We start from the raw sequence: 19307 nt of genomic DNA on the forward strand, positions 1-19307 counted from the left end.
ATGGCCAACAAGAAAGAGCCTCCTTTTTTCAATGAAGATAATATGGGACCGTTTCACTACAAGCTTCCTTTTTATGAAACTATGGAGCTCTTCATTGAAACGCTCACAGGAACGTGCTTTGAACTGCGAGTTTCCCCCTTTGAAACAGTTATTTCTGTGAAAGCTAAAATTCAAAGACTGGAAGGTACTATTCTCTCTTATTTCAGCATAAACTTTATTGCTCTAGGAGGTCTTGTTTTACAAATTATAATTGCTAAAATCAAACCAGATAATTTAAGTGACTTGTTCAGTAATACGTATAAGCTAGGCACTCAGTTTATGGCTTAGGTTTGATTGGAATTGAGTTGTTGTATAAGCTAGGCACTCGGCTTAGGTTTGATTGGAATTGAGTTGTTTTTCTGTTCTTCCTATTCCTATCAGTTCATGGCTTAGGGTTCACTGGAATGGGTATTTTTTGCTCTTCTTGTTGGTTTTTTTTGTATATCGCTATTAAGATAAAACTTAAAAAGCCTATGGTAAATCATTAATTGGTTTGATATTATACAGGCTACAGTATTTTTGGCGTTGAAAGGATTCTCTGACACAAGCTGTTTGTTAACTAGCAAGGTTATAAACTTGAGTCTTAACATTATGTCTACATTGCAACTGTCTGAGCATACTTTAAACTATGGCTCTTGCTTCTTAGGTTAGTCAGTTTATGGTTTGTTTATGATACTGCAGTCCCAAGAGCAACTGCAGTGCAGGCAAACCCCAAAGGCAGCTTGAAGTTAACCGATTTGAATTTTGTTTAGGTGAGTGGTCTTTTGCTGGTAAAGATCTGGCTGAGCAATGCTTTGTCTTAAAGTGATGAACTTGGCACATCTTGCAAAGTGAAAGCCTCCTTTAAGTTATAAGGCCCATCCTGGTGCTAATGCAAGGAGGAAAGATGTAGGTTAGTCCTCTGTCACCCCTTTTCCTCTATGATGAGAATGATCCTGCATGAAAGAATGTGATTTGAAATATGTATGTATACATACTCTAGCTACTTTGCAGCATTGCATCATCTTTCTCATTTTGGGGGCATTAAAGAACTGTGTAGCTGCCCAAGCTGAGAGTACTGGAGTTGCTTATTTTAAGAAAAGGGACCCTCTCTTTCCCCAGTATACCTGTATGTGTTTTTCATGCTTCTGTCTGTGTGGAACCCACCTTCTGGGACATGTAATACGATGCTTTAGACTTGAATCAAAGATATTCTCCTCCTGTTATTGGAAGTCTGCACTAATGGATGGGGAAAAAAAAAAGTAGCTTGCACAAGTCTTAAAACACAGAAGCGTTGTAACAATAGGGGTGACTTTTTGCTGGTAAGGTCACGTAGTAGAAGCTCCACCATGCAGATAACTAGAGTTTACATCACTGCGGCTACATTAGTGCAGCTATGTGGATATGCTTTTGTTTCCTGTGGACAGGGCCATAATTAATCACAAGTCAGAGAACATGTTGAGATGCTCCTGGAGGCTAGAGGTGAAACAAGGAAAGGAAAGGGTATTTCTTCTCCATGACTGAATATAGGTATAGGAGAGATGCAAGCAGATACGTGATAGAATGTTAATCAAGAGTGAATTAAAAGGGAGCATAGGCAATAGAGTCCAGGAGAAGGCAGGTTATCTGGACAGTATAGATGAAGGAGTAAACTTTAAAGGGTGCGTGAAGAGACCAGCGGGAGATGCGAGGAAGAGGAATTCGAATTTCTTGTGGTCCAAATGGGAGATTGCGAATGGACATACTGAATTATACCTACAGGTTATTATTGTTGGCAGGGTGTGCCTAGCTCACAGAAGTGTCATAATTAATTATTAGAAGAACGGCTCAGTAATAAAGTTATAATATTGCTTATTTTGTTCATATGTTGTAGTTCATAGGATGATAAGGTTATTAAGAAGTAAATTTCATTAAAACATGGAAGATAAGAGTTCACTGGTGTTATCATTGGTTTATTAGAAGTCGGGTGAAATACCTTGATACTCCAGAACAGAGTGAAAAGATCTGTAATGTCTGATTAATATGATTTATGGGGGGCAGAGTGAAAACAGATTGATCGGCTATGTGTAAAGGGGACAGACACACAACGACAAACTAATCTTATGTTGAATTTAGGGTTGCTATTGCATGTAAAAAAATAACTTTTCAGGACAAAGTTCCTGTTGTAGTGCACAAGTTCAAGTAGTGAATCACCCAGGTGGAGCAAAAATCCTAAAGTAATTTTGTCGTTGTGATTTAGCAAGGGAACTAGAAAGCTTACATCTGTTTTGTTTCCTGCTATTGTTTTTCACTTTTTGTCATTGTATTGTGTCAACTTTCATGGGGTGTGAACCTCTGTCATTTAAGCTGCACTCCGGGCTGGAGAATGCCCCTTACATTGCTGGGTGACTATGTAGGGTCCCTAGTATGCGTGTTGTCTCCATGGTCTCATCTGGCTGGTGAGGATGATGATACGTAAACATACAAAAAGACAAGTTTGGGGAAAATTATCTGAGACCTGACATCTCCAAGAACAAAACCTAGAATCGTATCAGAAGTTAACAAATTTGTTCAAATGTCACCATTGCCTCTAATTGTAAGAGGCTAATAATAAAGCTAAATCAAGACAAACTCATCTTTGTCAACAATTGGAATATCAATAGCCGTAGACTGTCTGCACTGTAATAAGAAAGGATAGTATGGATGGCATGTTAGGAATTTTGTGTGCTTCTGATACTGTTTGTCGTTCTTGGTGCCTGTTTAATGATCTGATGTGGAAAGGGTTTGTTTAGACAGCTGTAGTAGACATTGGTACCTCACGAAGAAAGAGCTCCAGATCTCCAGCTCTCTGTTTCCAGTTGGTTTTAGTCAGTAAAGAATATGGGTAAAAATTTGTTAATGGGTTCTAATGCATCTGAAATTTCAGAGTAAGTCTACTCATAAATCAAAATTAAAGCAGATCTGATGTGTGTTTGGATCAGATCCAGGCATTTGTCCTCAAATACGTTCCATCCAAAGTAAGCACATGGTATCCAAAAATTTAGGTTTGTTATAATGTTGAATTTGGAGCCATCTAGGGTAAATCACGCCTAGTCTCTGAATGAGCCTTTTAAAATGGTACACTGGAGAAGAAATAGCTCCCTTTGTACTGGTGGCATAAAAGCTAGAGTATGCACAGCCAGCAGCATAGCATAGTTTTGCCAGCAGTGCTACCTGCTCCCTTGGTTTTACTTGTTGATTATTTGTATTTGAAAGCAGGATCATGTGTTGATGGGCATGGATAGGGTGGTACCTGAGTTTCAAGGTGACATGAAAGACTGAGCTTTAACACATGAATGGTACTTTAAAATAGCAGGATTTCATTGAAAGTGGAAATGGCTTTTTTTTTTTTTTTTTTAAATTGAGAGGATCTTGTTTCCTTTATTGCTCAAGTCTTTGTAGCGGCTGGGCAAAGTTTAGTGTTCTTCACTTGGAAACACCAATTATTATATTGTATTTTATAGAGGGAACATTCAGATAGATATTCCTAATAGTGGTTAATTCTTTCGTCTATTAAAGAGCCATAGATAATACTTGTAAACATGTTTGGTAAGATAGGATTGAGTCTCAAGGGAGGAGGTGGGGTTTGGGCTTTGGATTTGGTGTTGGTATTATTACCATTATTATTAATGTGCAGGAATTAATTTGCATTCTTCAGTATGGAGTGTAAGGCCTTCATTTACGTAGCTAGCTTTAAAATAAGAAAAACTCATGGCTTGTTCAGTGACTGATTGCAGCTGAATTTCATCATCTATGTGGAAATGTATACCTTTAGATGAAAACTCAAAAGTGTTCTCTTGTTCTTATGTTATTGTAAAGGGGAAAAACAGAACTAGCTTTCAGAGTACATCTTAATTTGGAATGCTTGCATTCAGCAGGGAATGACAGATGCAACAATAATTTTGTTATTGTACGTGTGTGTACTCTGAATTCATCATGAGAGTTGTTACTTTTCTTTAGTCTTTTTGCTGTCATTATTTTGCTGCCTATGTACAGCAGCCTCACCTTAAGTGAAAGGAACTGGCTGAATACCAAGCAGATTTTTTCTGGATGTTGTATTTCGTTCACTATTCTGTGAATTCAGAGTATGTCATAATGGTATTTATTACTACTTGCGTTAGAGAAAATAGCTATGCTTCTGTCAGGACTGGAGTGAGTGGATTGCACAAGTGAAAGAGTTTTTAACAGAACCAGTCTTGCTTCTGTCTACTATTTTTCCTCTGTGTCTCCCGTTTGCTTTGTCATTTGCCTGTTTACTGTGTTGATAGAGACTAGAAGTTCATGAGGCTTTTTTTAAGCTTATGCTTTGTCTGAGCTGGGAAAACATTCCTGCAAATGCAAGCTTGTTCCCAGATCAGGAGGTTGGAGCAGCATCTGGGAGGTGTGAATAAGGTCACCTTTGTCAGGAAATTTTGTGGGCCTGTATCCAGTTACTGGCGACTCGCTGCTGTTACTGTCTCCTCTTTATCAATCCCTAGGATAAAGAGTAGGTCAGTACTGACCACCACTTACACTAATGTAGCTTTATTATCATGCAAATGAAAGCTGGGGGGTTTGACAGTTATGAGAACGGTCCTGCTGCTGTAAGTTTTGCACCTCTTCCCTAGGGTAGCTAGCGGGGGGGGGGAGCCTGTCAGCCCAGCCTCCCTGTAAGCAGGAACAAAAAGTCAATGCATCAGTTTCTCTTATGAGCGTATTTAGCGTGCCAGAAAGAGGAGTGAAGCTTAAGGACGTATCCAATATGCTGATTCAGAGACAGGATAGAGTACCTACTTCTCTCCTCTCCCTGCCCCATTTAGTAGGTCAGATTGTCAGCACATCTGCAGCCATTTCAATAGACAGTCTGAAGACTCTTCTGTCCTCCTATAGCATTACCTGGCTAGCCCACTTCCATTTGAGCACTGAGATGTAGGTTATTGCCCTACTTTCCTCTCTTCTGTGCCGATTTAGAGCAGGTTAGTGATACAGTCACATGCTGCTTAGGGAGAGGGGGTAGTGGATGGTTATCTCACAGTTCTCATTATTGTGGCCAATTTTACATGCTGATCCCATGTGCAAATGTCTCCTCAAGAAATCCTTACTATAATCCAGGAAAGGGGCAGCTGATGTGTGTTTTCTTACACCTGAACCTATAAAACACATACCATTTCCTCCATGTATAAATACAGAATTCTTAGAAAGCAACATAAGAGGGAATTAGTAATAAAGACTTGTCTGTTTCCCATTACAGCAGTGTATAGTTTTTTCATCTGTTCATTTCATCAAAAATACATTGTCATTGTTAGATGAACAAAAACATGTTTCACTGCAGCACTGCCAGTTGCAAGCCAGCCTTTTTAACAAATACTCTCTCAGTTTATCAAAGTAATTGGAAATTGCTCCTTGGAGGCTGCTGAAACCATAACAAATACAGACAGTAATGACTGTTTGTAATCAGAAGACTGCAAAACAACACAGAAAAGAACTTTTCACTGTAGACTCACTGGCTCTTGCCAGCTTGTTCTTGTTTTGCTTACACTGCAGACTTGAAACATAACCAATAACCAGTTATTAAATAGCTGGCAGTGTAGCAGCAATTATGTTAGTCAACTGTATGAATGTATTCTTGTCATAAATGTCTTGTGGACTTCAGAGGATACAAGATTCACGTTAAATACCATCCAAGTGAAGTGGTGTTAGTCGTTCATAAAAGAGAAGCTGTAGATGTAAACTGTGGTAACAAAAGGAAAATGTCATCTTCTCTAAAACTTAAATAATGACAGTTCCTCCAAAGTACACTCCCTCTTCTGCACAGGGACATCCACTTAGCAGATATCCTACTTGCCTGTTGAATCTGCTTGAACTTTCATCAGAATTTGGTCCTCTTTTTTTCCCTTTCTGGTGATGGGTATTGGTAGCTTAGTGCCCTTCCTCCATCTAGGATGGGGCTACTTAACTGACCTTTTGCCACAGCTTGCTAAGCACTCTTGCAAGCCTTGGGAAGCTGAGATGTTTTTGGAAGCCACCTGGAAGAGTCTGATCTTTGTGTTACCCTCTCCCTTGCCAGATGTATCTTGGGAAGTCTTACTCTGTAGCATTGCTACTTGCATCTCCTTTTAAGTATCTGAACATGCAATGAATAAAAGTATAAGATAAGGTTACTTTAACCTTTTGGAAAATGTATTTATAGATTTTGCTTCTTGGTCTGAGGAGTAGTGTTTAGACCTTTTTGAAAATGTAGTTCTTGGCCTCTATAGATTTTCATTTTAATTACAATTTGCCAGGAATGCACAGTGAGATCTTAATTACCACAATTTCACTAAACAAACTGAACATCAGTGCTTCTTTTTGATGCTGAAGGGGAGATATGTTTTTTCCAAAGGTGAAAAATACAGCTATTCATCTTCCTATTAGTCTTAATTTTTGGGGGTGGGTTTTTTTTTTGTGATCCAGGTTGTCTCATCCTTTCATAACTCTCCTGGTTTGTAAATTTTTTTTTGGTTTTTCCAAAATTTGGAAAGTGGCAGCATTCTACTAAAAATGTGTGAAGACCTCAGTTTGTACCAGCTTATGCTTATTATCTTTAACATGTATTACATCTGTATCTAAATGAGTTGACTAGGCAGGCAAAAAGAAACAAAGTTAGTCGTTGTGTAAAATACGGATTTTTAATAAGGAACAAATAGCCAGTATGGTTACTTCCTTTTAACAAAAAATAGCCAAATCTGTCCCAGAACTTGAATTCAAAATGGGTATTACTGGATATAAGTAATAAAATGTTCTGATGGCCTAAAAGAACACCCACAACAAAATAAAAGTGTATGTGGCACAAAGTTTGACTGCTACGGTACTGTATTGTACATGTGAACTTTCAGGTTTCAAACCAAGCAATGATAAAAACACATACCCGGTTGTCACCACTGTAATAGAGCTGCCACCAGTTATTACCTTAATGTGACCTTGTCTTTGCTGTGAGTAATACAGAATATCAGTCTGTGATTAAATTATTGAGCAGCTCTGTAGTTAGAGGTTTTATCCTGCTTTTCCTGCTCGTAGACATAAAGCTCTGAGGTACAGATAACAGGAGAAAACCTCTCATGACTGAAAAAGAGCAAGTATTCAACAAGCCTGAAGCAATTGAATACTTCTATAGACCCCTTGTTGAGCCAAAAGATTGAACTCTTGAGTGTGACCACAAACCTGCTGAAAGCCTTAACTTTGTTCTTAATAACTATTTGGGGGGTTGGATATCATGACTGAAGGCTGCTCAAGTGCCCGTCCTTGTCCCGCTTCCTTTCTTCTTTCACCTGTAATCTTCTTTCTCGCCTCTCCTCCATTGCTCCCACATTCTTCAAAAAGCAAAACTCCCCAAAAGCCCTCTCGCCATGCTCAAATTTTAATATTTTTGTTTGTTTGTTTTGTTTTGTTTAGGTATTCCGGTCTCTCAGCAGCACTTAATCTGGAATAATATGGAGCTGAAGGATGACTATTGTTTGAATGATTATAAGTAAGTATAGAATAAAATTGCAATGAATGTTTCTGAATTATTGTTAGCATAAGAAATAATGCTACAAAAATTTATTTATTTCTATTTACAGCATTTCAGAAGGCTGCACTCTGAAGTTAGTTCTGGCTATGCGAGGTGGACCTATTAACACTAGAAGAGGTAGGTGTTAGCTTAAAAATAATGGTTTTCGTGCAACATCTTAAAACTGCAAACAGCTTCTCTTAGCTAAGCATTTCAGACGAGCAGACTTCAGTCCCAAATTAATTGGAAAAATACTTAACAAAAACGGAGGGATTTTTTTTCTATCTTTTCTTCCTTAGCATATCAAGTGCACCTTCCTTTTAGTTTTGTTTACGCTTAGTTTAACAAGTATCTTTGTATGTGTACGAACATCAAGTCTTAAAATGAAAAAAAAAAACCTTCACCTGCAGAAAAAATGATATTGTAATGTCATTATACAAACAGTTTTTAAAATCCAGTTAATAAGAATTAAGTATTGGTTCAGTCTGATGATAGATTTGGTTATGTGGATCGCATATAGTGGAATGAAAATGGAGAAATCCCCTTGATAATTTTAACTTGGAAAACACTCAGCGTATCTTCTAGGTTGGGAATTCCCATTGTAAACAGCTGAGCTCTCAAAGGTGATCAAAACAATTGTAATAATAATTTGGTTTTATTCTTTTTTTTTCTCTTTTTAGTTCCTGTGGAAGACCCTATCAGGGAAATGGCTGACTACATGGATCCCAGTAGAGATGAGATCTGGGAGAAAGGGCCATCCAACAAACAAGTTACCTTCTTAGTGTATCGAGAAGGAGATCAGTTGAATTTCTTCCGTGTGGTAGATCGGGGAGATGGCACTTTAACGCCATTATCTGAATCTTTGAGGTAAAGTTGGTTTTAATCTTTATATTATTCTTCAAAAGGGGGGTGCTGTATAATTTTGAGCTTTATTTGTTGACTTTGTCAAAAGAATATCTGGAATATTTCTGTAATATTGCAAGAATTATGCCCTAAGGGCTACTAAAATGCTGCAACTGGATGGCCTAACAATACCGTGTTACTTTGTGGTCAGTCCTCATACTGAGGGTTCTCTGTCACTGTATGTCCATAGAGAAAGATAAAGCTGATCTCATGCTTGAGGCAGTTCTTAACATTCCAGCCCTTTCTAAAAGGGAACATTTCACAGAGGAGTCAATTTGGCAATAAAGATGTGAAAAACTTTTGTTAAGTACTTTCTCTTCCACCTTAAGGCGTTTGTTTAGTTTTATAAACATTGCTCTGTTCACTGGATAAACTTTCTTTCTCATATGGCTATGATTTGACTAAATGATTAGTCTGGAAGATAGTAGATTGGCAGTGCAAAATCCTGAGAGGGTTCATCTGAAGATTCAGTGAAACTGTGGGATTTGGGGTTTTGGTTTTTGGGTTGTGGTTTGTTTTTTTTTTTTTCCGCTTTGTTCTGGTGGGGTTTTTTGTTTTGTTTTTTTGGGGTGAGGTTTTTTGTCTGTTGTTGTTTCTTTGGTTTTGTGGGTTTTTTTTTAATACACTGAAATAATTACCAATAGAGCTAGCCTTTGGACATAATTAGGCCTCAGATTAGCTACTGTAGAGGTACTGAACTCGTCTCAATCACTGTCACAGGATCAAAGTACTGTTGTCGTCAGAAAAGCAAGTATGTCACTTAAGCTACTGCGTTGTAGTAAACAGATTACTAGTCTTTTTCCTAAAGCTATCAAAATTGATAACATCTATTAAAAATTATTCGATTCTATCTTTATACTGCAGCTTTTGGGTAGGTGTTTTTATCCCCTGAAGAACTTAATACTTGTACAACTGTTCTGGCAACTAGCTGCATTTTCTCTGAGGCTAAGGCTTGCGCTGTTTTAAGTAACTACCCGTGTTCCTGTTTGCAAAGTGAAAGCAAGAGCTTCGTACTGGGTTTATATTCAGTGGGTTCAGAGTAATATTTTTACAAACTTTTAGAAGAGATCTGTACTTAAAAACTACAGGCTGAATGAAATATCAAGGTTGAATTCCCACATAGTTACACAGAGTAGAAAGAGCTAGTGTTTGATATACAATTACTGGACAGAAAGAAGAAGAAAGATACAAATATTTTAAATTTGTGATCTTATCTTTCAGCCCTGGCACTCTTTTTCAGTAAATGACCACATACGGTATTGTGTGTAGATTTGAAATGGGTAGAAACCACCATCATCAGTAAGAACTAAGAACCTTGCTGCTGCGTTGGCCTGGATACACTTCCGGAAAGATGAGCAGGCAGATGTAATTCCTGTTCTCACTGATGCCCTGCCTGTTACTACTTTGTTCCCTTTTACCTTTTAAATGCAAAGAACACCCAAACCTATCCAAAGAGCTAGGACTGTGGATGCTACACTGTGAGTCGATGCAAGAAGTTGTCAGAAGGAGCTCAAACTTCATTTTTTAGTATAATAGGATCCCTGGTAATCTGCCTATGTGTTCAAGTTCTTGTGTGTGTGTGACAGTTATTTTTGTTTCCCATTTAAAGCTAACATGGATAATTGTCTGGAATTCTGAGTACTTGTCAATTAGGTAATTCTAGTGTATAGATTAAATAGTAATTTACTTGAAATTGGCTAAATGTAGCAAACTGGAGGAATAAACCACACGCTTTTGGCTCTTGCAAGGCATTTGGTAAGCCTTTCAAAGCACAACGGCATGTATAGAAGTCAAATAAGTTATGCTTAAGAAATGTGCTGTCACTGGCCAAATGATCCAGTTAGATTGGAAGCCACCTGTGTTGAAAACATTCAGCTCGAGCTGTTTCTCTTCCTCTGTGCTTTCTATGGGCGTTCATTTATTAGCTTTTCTACTAAGGCAGACAGTAATTTGGCAGGTGGGGAAGAAATCTTCCTTTTTGAATTTGTTATTATGGCCGGGTCAGACTTTGTGGAAAACGGAAAAAGTAGCAAAGGGAGGAGAGAATGGAAACAAATTGGACTGTTTCATTTGATCTTTATAGAGGAAGGCTATGAATCACTCTGAATACTAGTGTTTTCCACTCTGACAGTTAAATGTGTTTGTATGTGTGGGTATAGTGGTGACGGGGCATTTTGAGGCACTTGTTTATCTGCTTTTCTCACATTGCTTATGTGTGAATTTAGTGACTGCCATTTAGAAATGAGACACTGGGTTAAGCTTTGTTGTATAGTTCTCCAGATCATTTTATTTTATCTGTAGTTAATGGTTAAAACTTGAGAAAATGTAAATACTTACAGTGATTATTGTCTCTGGGTTTAAAGAAAGTTGCTGAAGTTGTGGTAGAAAACTGGCAGGCACTGGTGTCAAAAGTGTTCCAGCAAGCTCCTGATCATTTTTGAGGCCCGTATTTTACAATCGAGATGAAGGTGTCATGAATGTTGACACCTGTGGACAAAGTAAACTTGAAATGGCTGAAAGCATCATCGTGAACAAAGCTCCCTTCTATAATTTTATTATCACATTAGAGCAAAAAATCCTTTTGTTACTCCTTTTTTTTTTTTTTAGTATTTTTTTGGTTCCTATTTAGCCAGAAAATGCAAGAAAAAGGATAACAATTATTTTTGCATTACCCACCCCCCCCCAAAAAAAAAAAAACACCACAAACCAAAGAAACCAAAACAAAAAAGCAACCAAACATGAGGCATATCACTTTTCCTTCTATCTTTACCTTGAAGGAAGGGAAGTTCAAAGAATTGTTTTGAGTTGGTGACTTAAGTCTTTGCAGAGTTAAAATTCTTAAATGATTGTTTAGTGTTGAATCTTTACCTGGAGAGGTGTGTAATATACACACTGATTGTCCCCATATGAAGCTGTTCAGTTTTTGGTAAGAAATCACTGACTCTTGCTTTGAATTTGCTGCCATCTTAGTCTTAAAGATCTGTCTCCCAGCCTTTGGAATTTTGCTATGTTTTAGGAAATGGATTTCGAGAGTCAGTGCAAAAAAAATGGCTCTTGACTAAGGGCAGCAGAGTATTTCCAAGAATCAGGTAAGATGCCAGCTCTAAGTTAGTGACAATTTTGGGGTGGTTTTTTTTTTTTTGGTACTTTCTCATGCCTTTGGTTCTTCCTTGATCTGTTTTGGAGAGTAGAAACTTTAGTTACGTCTACTAGGATGTTTGTATGAACGCAGGGGAATTGCCGGATTGCCATGATTTCTAGATGCTGACAGCCTAATGGAAGAATTAAAACACTCTTTAAAATGCACTATATACAGCGTTGAAAATGCATCAATTTGTAATGAATTGGATACTCTTAATGGTTCTTTCAGTTCACTGTCAAATGTTGGATGTGTGTTAGTGATTAATGCTTCATAGGAAAAACAAGTCAGATACTGACTTTAAAACATTGAGGTTTTGCATTCTGTTAGACTACAGAATGGAAAAAGGCAGTGTGGTGCTATAAATTTCCAGCAACTACAGAGTTAAAATATTTTGTCTTGGGTCTAGCAATTCTAATCTGTTTATTTTTTCCAAATGTGAGACTCTTTGGACACCTAAACTGACCCTTTATTTTTTTTTTTTTATTTTGAAAAGGAGAAATAGAATATCACATCCACATGGGTGACCCCTCCATTTCCATTTATGGTGAGAACACCCCTCAGGATGGATAGAAATTTGGACTTTCCTTCCATGCCAGTGTCTGGTTAATTGGAAAACTGATCAGCTTGTTTCTGAGTCACACAGTTAACAGCTTTGGCCATACCTTCAGGAGACATTTGTGGAACTGGATATCCCCTCTGTGGGGAATATATATAGTGAGTGTGAACCAACTGTATATAGTATAACAACTGCCCAGAATCCTGGCTATGTTATGATTTCAGCATCATCACTTTGTGTGAGCATCTAATAAAGAATGCTTATGTGCTAAAATAAATGGATTTGAAATGTCTTTGTGTACAGTTTTACATAATGCTTTGTCAACAGATCAACTACGGATATGACTTTCTAGTTGTGAGAATACTCTACATTGAAAACATAATTAATTTACTTGATTAGTGGGTGAACAGAAATTTTCTTTTATTTTCAGCGGTGGTTCAGTTTATAACTTATATGCTGATGATGAAGATGAGACAGAGGCATCACCTTCTGGACAACAGATTATTGAGAATTCAATTACTATGAATAAAATGAAACTACTCAAGGCAAAGATGGAGAACATGAATCTGAGTAAAAAGGTGAAGTTGTAATTTCAATTCTTCTATTGTAAAAGGGCTTGCACTTTCCTAGTGCTGACTTTTCTAAAAAGCAGGTCGCATGCTTTGCTGTCTTGGGAAGTGGTCATGGGTAGATGATTTCTTATCTGTTGTTTAAGTAAATGCTGTTGTATAAATGTTCTGCTGTGGGGCATTTGCTTTACTTGGATCTAGCTGTCTGCATTCAAAGAATTCGCTACTGGTCCTGGATTTATTTACGTGTGGCGTTTTGGGTTGGTTTTTTTTTTCTTTTGTTTGTTTCTTCTGATACTTTAGTGTTGGTTTGCAGTACTGCTCTGGTAAAAATCAGTGTTTGTCTTAAATGAAACTTCATTAGAAATGCTGTAACTGAAAAGCCTATAGGAATTAAAAAGTTAAATACGAGAATGAGATTACCTGGAAGATAAAACATTATGTTGGTGTTCAGGTCTGCAAAGGTTACCTAGATGTAAAATGACGATGATATACTTTCATTGTTTGTCTTGTTTGAGATCCTAAGCTATTCAGGATAACTTTGACGGCATTCTGGCTTCCCTTTTCTATTCCTCTGACATGTGGCCTATTTACTAAAAAGCCTTTTCTGATTATAATCTTTGATTTTATTATTCAGATGTTTGGGTGAAGTCTTGATGGCTAGTAACAGATGAGGGAGTAGAAAAAATTATTTGGTCCTTTCTGGCCTTACGCTGTCTGAATTCCTGGGAATATGATCTCTGTCAGGTCTTTGAATGCAATCATAATTCAAATACTAATTGTTGTTCTATGTGGGTTTTGGTTTTTTGAATAGCCTAAGAAAACTGTCAAGGTGAAACCTCGTCCTCCAATGGCTCCTCGACCATCTAGTGGCTCAGTGGCTGCTGCTCGTCACCGCTTCTTAAGAGTGCTCCCCCATATCGGACAGTCCTGCCTACCTCCTCCTGGGAATTCATATCCCTCTGAGTCTTCCCAAAACGCACTTTCAGCATTGGCTACTTTGGCCACTGCTGGTAGAACAATGCCATCCACAACTAATGACTTTCTTAAGGAAGATGACACTTGGCAGAGCAACTCATGGTCTCAGTCAGTTAGTAGCATCAGATTACCACCGAAAATATCTCGTGTCGAACTAGAAAATGCAAAACTACCTACAAATAGTATTCTGACTCCTGTTTCATCTCTTCCTGCAAATTCAGAAAAAGCATCTGAAAACGTGCCCTCAGCGAGTGAGGAGGATGCTGTTTTGTTTCCGAATCTAACAAATGTAGAACTGTATGGAACAGAAGAAAAACTTCTACCTGAAACAGATGCTTTTGCTTTGTTAACAGAAGCAAGTACCACTGAACAGTGTAGTGAGATATATGACATAGGAAAGGTGAACCCAGAACTTGAACTGTCTGATGGAGATGAAGAATCTAAGGTTGTAGAGCAGCATAGAAAACCTATGAGCAAAGTGCTGAGCACTGCAGCAATGGGGGCTGGTCTGCTCAGTACTCGTGAATTAAGTCCGCAGAAAAATCTGCTTTTGTCACCTCTTCGGTATTCAGCGCAAGTGGCACGTCACAGTTCTCTGAAACCACAAACACAACCCAAATGCTTTGAGGCTGGTAACTTGAGATCTACAGCCTCCCCAAACGTGCTTCGATCCTTGGAAGTCCGTAGCATAGCAGACTCCTCTTTTTCTAGGACTACTAGATTTCGGAGCGTGAAAGTAGAGTCACTTGGCAGAAGACCTGACGTAATTTCTAAAGCAGAGGCTAGGGACATCACAGATGTGGCTAACAGGGCATCGAAAGAACCTGTGAGTTCTGCAAGTAACTTAGGATTTCTGGCTTCGCTGGCCCGAAGCACCAACAGGGAAAGTTTACAGAGTTCCTGTGGGACAGGCAGGTTTCGGACTTCTGGTATTGCACTACCTACAAACCTTCAGCATTTTCAGGAAGAAAGCGTTAGGAAAACTACTCCTCCAAATGAAGCTGCTGAATATATTCTAGTGAGTACTAATGCTTCCAACAAAATTGAAGTTTTCCTGTCTTTTCTGGTACAGGTGTTATGAAAACTGTACTTTCGTGTGTGTCTATGTGTCTTTTCAGGGAAGGCGGAGGGGGAGGTGTACGTAAATCCTTGATAGTCTTAAACTGTTTTCTAAATTCCTGTTGGTATCTTAATGGCCCGTTTATCTAAACGGGTCCTAGAAGTAATTTTTCATAAAAATTAAAGTGGTTGTTCGGTTCATAACTGAAATTATTAGTTATTGTAATGATAGAATTACAAGTGTCTGTGTTTGAAGTGTCATCTGACTTCTGCTGCTCACTAATCGTAATTTATTACAAGGCTTGCTCTGTGACTGGCACCATACATGCCGAGCTTCAGATCTTTAATGTACTTTGCTGTTTTGGTGTGTCTTGAAGTGTGGGGAGACTATTACATAGTCATTCTGAGTATTTGAATGTTGCGGAATTTTAATTTTTTGTACAGAAGTCCTCTTGGATGTTGGTTGATACAACATTGATTTCAGATAAGCTGATACCAGACTGCCTGACTTTTCATTTTATTTCCATCTACTAGTAATTTCCTTGTGGAAATTTTTTTTTTTTTTAGTCTGCGCATGGGCTTAAAAAAAATTGAAGATGATTCTTTAATCTTTCCTGATGTATCACATATATAGAGGACAAGAATCATGTATCTTTGTAAGGCATATGTCTTTCAGAGTACTTGCTGTATCACACTTCTATAGCATGGTATAACTTTTGATATTTTAAGCAATTTTTTTAACTTACAGATGTTATCCAGATCTTAGGTAGACAAAACTGACTCTTTCATAGCCTTTTTTAATACTTAACGAATCCTGCGTGTCTTCTGTAGACATAAACATGACTTTCTGCTCTGAAGTTTCCAAACGGTCAGTTCTGTGAATACTTCTGAGTGTACTAAAATCAGAGCAAAATGTATGAATAGCATTGTCTTTAGGAGTACAGCCTGAGCCAGAAGGATTTGGCAAAAGAAAAGTGGGGAGGAAGCAATAAGGGCATGGATGCTGAAGATTACTGATACCGTGCAGATTTTCCTCTTATTTTTTGTGATGGGCATCATTCTTTCTGCCCTAGTCTTGGTAACTGTGGAGTGCTTAATGCTTGACAGCTACTCAAAATGGATGCCTTGTGCCTAAATATTAATCTTATGTGATTAATTCTTTTGGGAGGAATGGAATTGTCTAGATTAATACTTTTAAAACTCTTAAGATAGTGAGCTAAAGATTCTCAACACAATCAACTTTTCATCTTCAGTTTGACTTGCAGTTCGCAGGTTTTCTTTCCTTTCTATATGACCTCAGGAAAAGAAAGCAGGCATGTATTCCAGGATTTTAAGATTTGGTATAGAGAATGAGCTATAGAAGGTAGATCTTCAAATAGCAGGTGCAACAGGAAAAATGTTGTAATTGTAATGATGTGGAAGCAAAAGCTGCTAAAATAGTGGATTGTGCCTTTGTTTCACGATTTGGGGTGCAGCTTTGAATTGGCAGTCAATTAATAAATAGGTCTGTCCTTGCCTACTCCATGATAAAAGAGGTGATACCCTGATAGCCACGTCTGCATGATAGGGAAGCCTATTATCATCTGCATCATTTTGGATAGAACTATGAAGAAGACACTCCTCGGGTGTATCTTATGTCAGACAAAAATGTGTTTTCCAAAAGGTTCCAGATATGAGAAGGTTAAAGTTGGTGTTGTCATATCAAGCGCGCCCTTGAGAGAGAGGTGACTGGTAGTGATCTGTTGTGTAGCTGGCCAAAGGACAGGTTCAGTTTGTTATCCAAATGACAGGTTCAGTTTGTTACCCAACGCCTTCACATGTAATTGTTTTAGGGACCGTAAACCTGAGGACAGGTGTATTGTATTTTCTGTTTAAGTATGGTCCACAGTGGGGGCTGTCTTCAAGCTCTGTCTTTTCCACAAACTGGGCTAACTGATGCTCCTGAAATAGTATGCTTTTAGGTGATGAAATTGATAGCATGGGCAAACATTGCCTGGAAGTTTCCATGCTAGATAGCAATGGGATAGCACTGCTTGGTAGTGATGACTGCAATGTGTAGGGACTGCCTGGTATTACTATTGAATGTAAGCTGCTGTACCTCAGCTGAGAAATGACTGTTGGGATTAAAGGTGCACTGGACAAAAAATACTTCCGAGCTGATGAGGTCACTTTTTGGGAGCATCCTGACAATTTAGCGGTAGAAGCACTGAAAGAACGTTTGAGAGGATGCATTGCTCACTTTCAGTGTCGTAGCGTATGGTAAATATGCATAAGCAAGTTGTGGACAAGGAGCTTATTTCTACAGAAGAAAGGAAGATGCCTTTTCTTTACATGCTTTCCAGTTATAAAGCAACAGTCAAGAATTACAGTCTTTAAAAAGTAAATTTTTAAGTACAGAAATTTTGCAAACATCTGCAAAGTGCCTTATGAAGCCATATAGCTAAATAGAGGTCTGTAGTCTAATGATGTACTCTTCTTGCAATTATGGAGTACCAGCAAGATTTTAAAATGTTGCAGTATTTATTATTTGGCAAACTTGAGTTATTAGCTGCTGAATATACTAGATGCGAGGTACTTGAATGCCTGATTGAGTTTTTGGAAAGCCATTGTGTGCAGTGCTTGCCCAATCACATCATGTGTTTTCATTTTGCATTTGGTAAGACCATTAGGAGATGTGTTTCTTGATTTCTTCTGCAACTTCTTGCTTATGTGAACTTTTAACAGGTGTTAAAAGTATTTGGTCTGAGTCCCACATTGTGCTGCCTCTTTCAAAGGTGTTCACAGGCTTGATGTGGTTTTTGTGTTTTGGCTTTTGGGGTTTTTTTTCCTCTCTGTTCGGGCTTTGGGGTTTCCACCTGAAGTATCCTAAGAAATGCAAAATGAATTTGGGTTTCACAAGATAACATTTAACTAGTTTGTGTTCAAGAATAAGTAAAAATAAAATGTCTTTGCTGTCTTTCTACCTCTGAAATCAGGTGAAGCAACCCATCTTCCACCTGTGAATGGCTCAATTCAAGCAAAAAAGAAAATTACAAAGCATTGCTTCCTTTGTGGCAAGAAAACTGGATTGGCAACCAGCTATGAGTGCAGGTAGGCTGAGTGTATAACCAGCTGTTGTTTAAAATTGACAGCTGGATTAACCAAAAGGTTTTCTATGCTGCATGGCATTCTTTAAGCATAGCAAATCAAAAGACAGCCTTCAAAAAAAGTTGCAATTCTCAGTTCAGCAGAACTACAGGAATTAAAATTCAGGAATGTTGTACCTGTTCTGCTGTTGAGGTGTATGTTCTTCCAGGAAAACCAAGAAATGCAAGGTATCAGAAGGCAAGATATCAGGAAATAAAGAACATGAATACAAAACAAGAATGATGACATTTTATACTGGTGTGAAGTGAACTTGCTACAGATTTATGTTCTGGAAAGTTTCTTAACAATGTGAGGAAAAACTGGTTTTATTAAAATTTTTCAGAAAATCTCCCTCAGATTTGGCCCTATTACAACACATGTGCATGGTTTCTGAATTTATATTTGACAACTCTTTGATTTTACACATGTTCTGTTTCTTGTGAGACTTCAGCCACCTTTTAGCATCTAGAGCATGTTGAAAGCAGAACGCCAGAGTGCTGGTCCCTCAAATCACGACTTGCAGAGAGCACAGTGAGACCTGGTGCTTGGCAGCGATCACTGCAAACTTTAAAAAGATGACCACACACCCCCCTTCCTCTGTTGATCTTAGTTCTCAAAGTATTATTTCCTGCAAGGTATTATTTTCTCAGTATTGTTTCCCATGAGCTAGTCACGGTTGGGAACTGCTGTACTGTGAAGGCTACATTTGAAGCTGATCTTGGTTCATGCCAATCAACGGCAAAATGAACAAGAGTACTGCCATTGGGAATTGTGTTGGAGAGTTTCAGGGCGACTCCCTACTGACTCTTCAGTCTTTGATTTTGAAACAGTTTTGGACACAGCACACTTTTTTCCTGTTGAGCAAATAGCTGCAAGCTCTTCTAGAAGTAACTAAGCAGCTTGCTTAAGGTTAAAAATGAAGCACAGAAAAAGGGGGGAAATCACACATCTCCAAGAATAGCATTCGTTCCAGTTTCAAAAGGACCAACCATGTGACCTTCTACTAGAATGGAACATAAACCAAATAGAGAGTAGTCGTATGAGAGAACTGATGATTATGGGACCAAGAACCAAAGAAAAGCGTATTTATTACCAGGCACACACAGCCTCAGAAACAGCTGCAGAGTTTGTTATGAACCCAGATAGAGAGGTAGAGGATTATGGTGTAATAGTGAGACAGTAAATTGGATGAGTAATGTCTAATCCATTTCAAGAGAATTCTGAATTTGAATGATGTCAGTTTTTACTGTCAAGAAGTAACTTTATCAAATAATCGGGCAACGGGACACTAATATCAGTCTCCACTTAAAGCATTTGTTCAGCTCAGATACAACAGCCAGCGTATGCTTTTCTCCTGTTAGGAGTCTTAGCTGCCGAGCTGTCAAGTTTGAAGGCAAAAATCATAATCTTAACTCATTGAAATTGCAACTG

The 19307-nt window shown here is 38.2% G+C and overlaps 1 protein-coding gene across 1 annotated transcript in view; it reads left to right on the forward strand.

Annotated features, from left to right (window-relative positions):
* The window catches only part of ZFAND4 (zinc finger, AN1-type domain 4), a 20763-nt gene continuing 1456 nt past the window's right edge, over positions 1 to 19307 (forward strand). The window contains 8 exon segments of the mRNA XM_009888729.1: positions 1 to 184; positions 7447 to 7522; positions 7614 to 7681; positions 8224 to 8415; positions 12544 to 12722; positions 13528 to 14739; positions 14810 to 14828; positions 17732 to 17840. Of these exon segments, the coding sequence (XP_009887031.1) occupies positions 1 to 184; positions 7447 to 7522; positions 7614 to 7681; positions 8224 to 8415; positions 12544 to 12722; positions 13528 to 14739; positions 14810 to 14828; positions 17732 to 17840 (2039 nt within the window).

The sequence above is a fragment of the Charadrius vociferus genome, unplaced genomic scaffold (assembly GCF_000708025.1).
Source record: "Charadrius vociferus isolate BGI_N301 unplaced genomic scaffold, ASM70802v2 scaffold436, whole genome shotgun sequence".
Lineage (NCBI taxonomy): Eukaryota > Metazoa > Chordata > Aves > Charadriiformes > Charadriidae > Charadrius > Charadrius vociferus.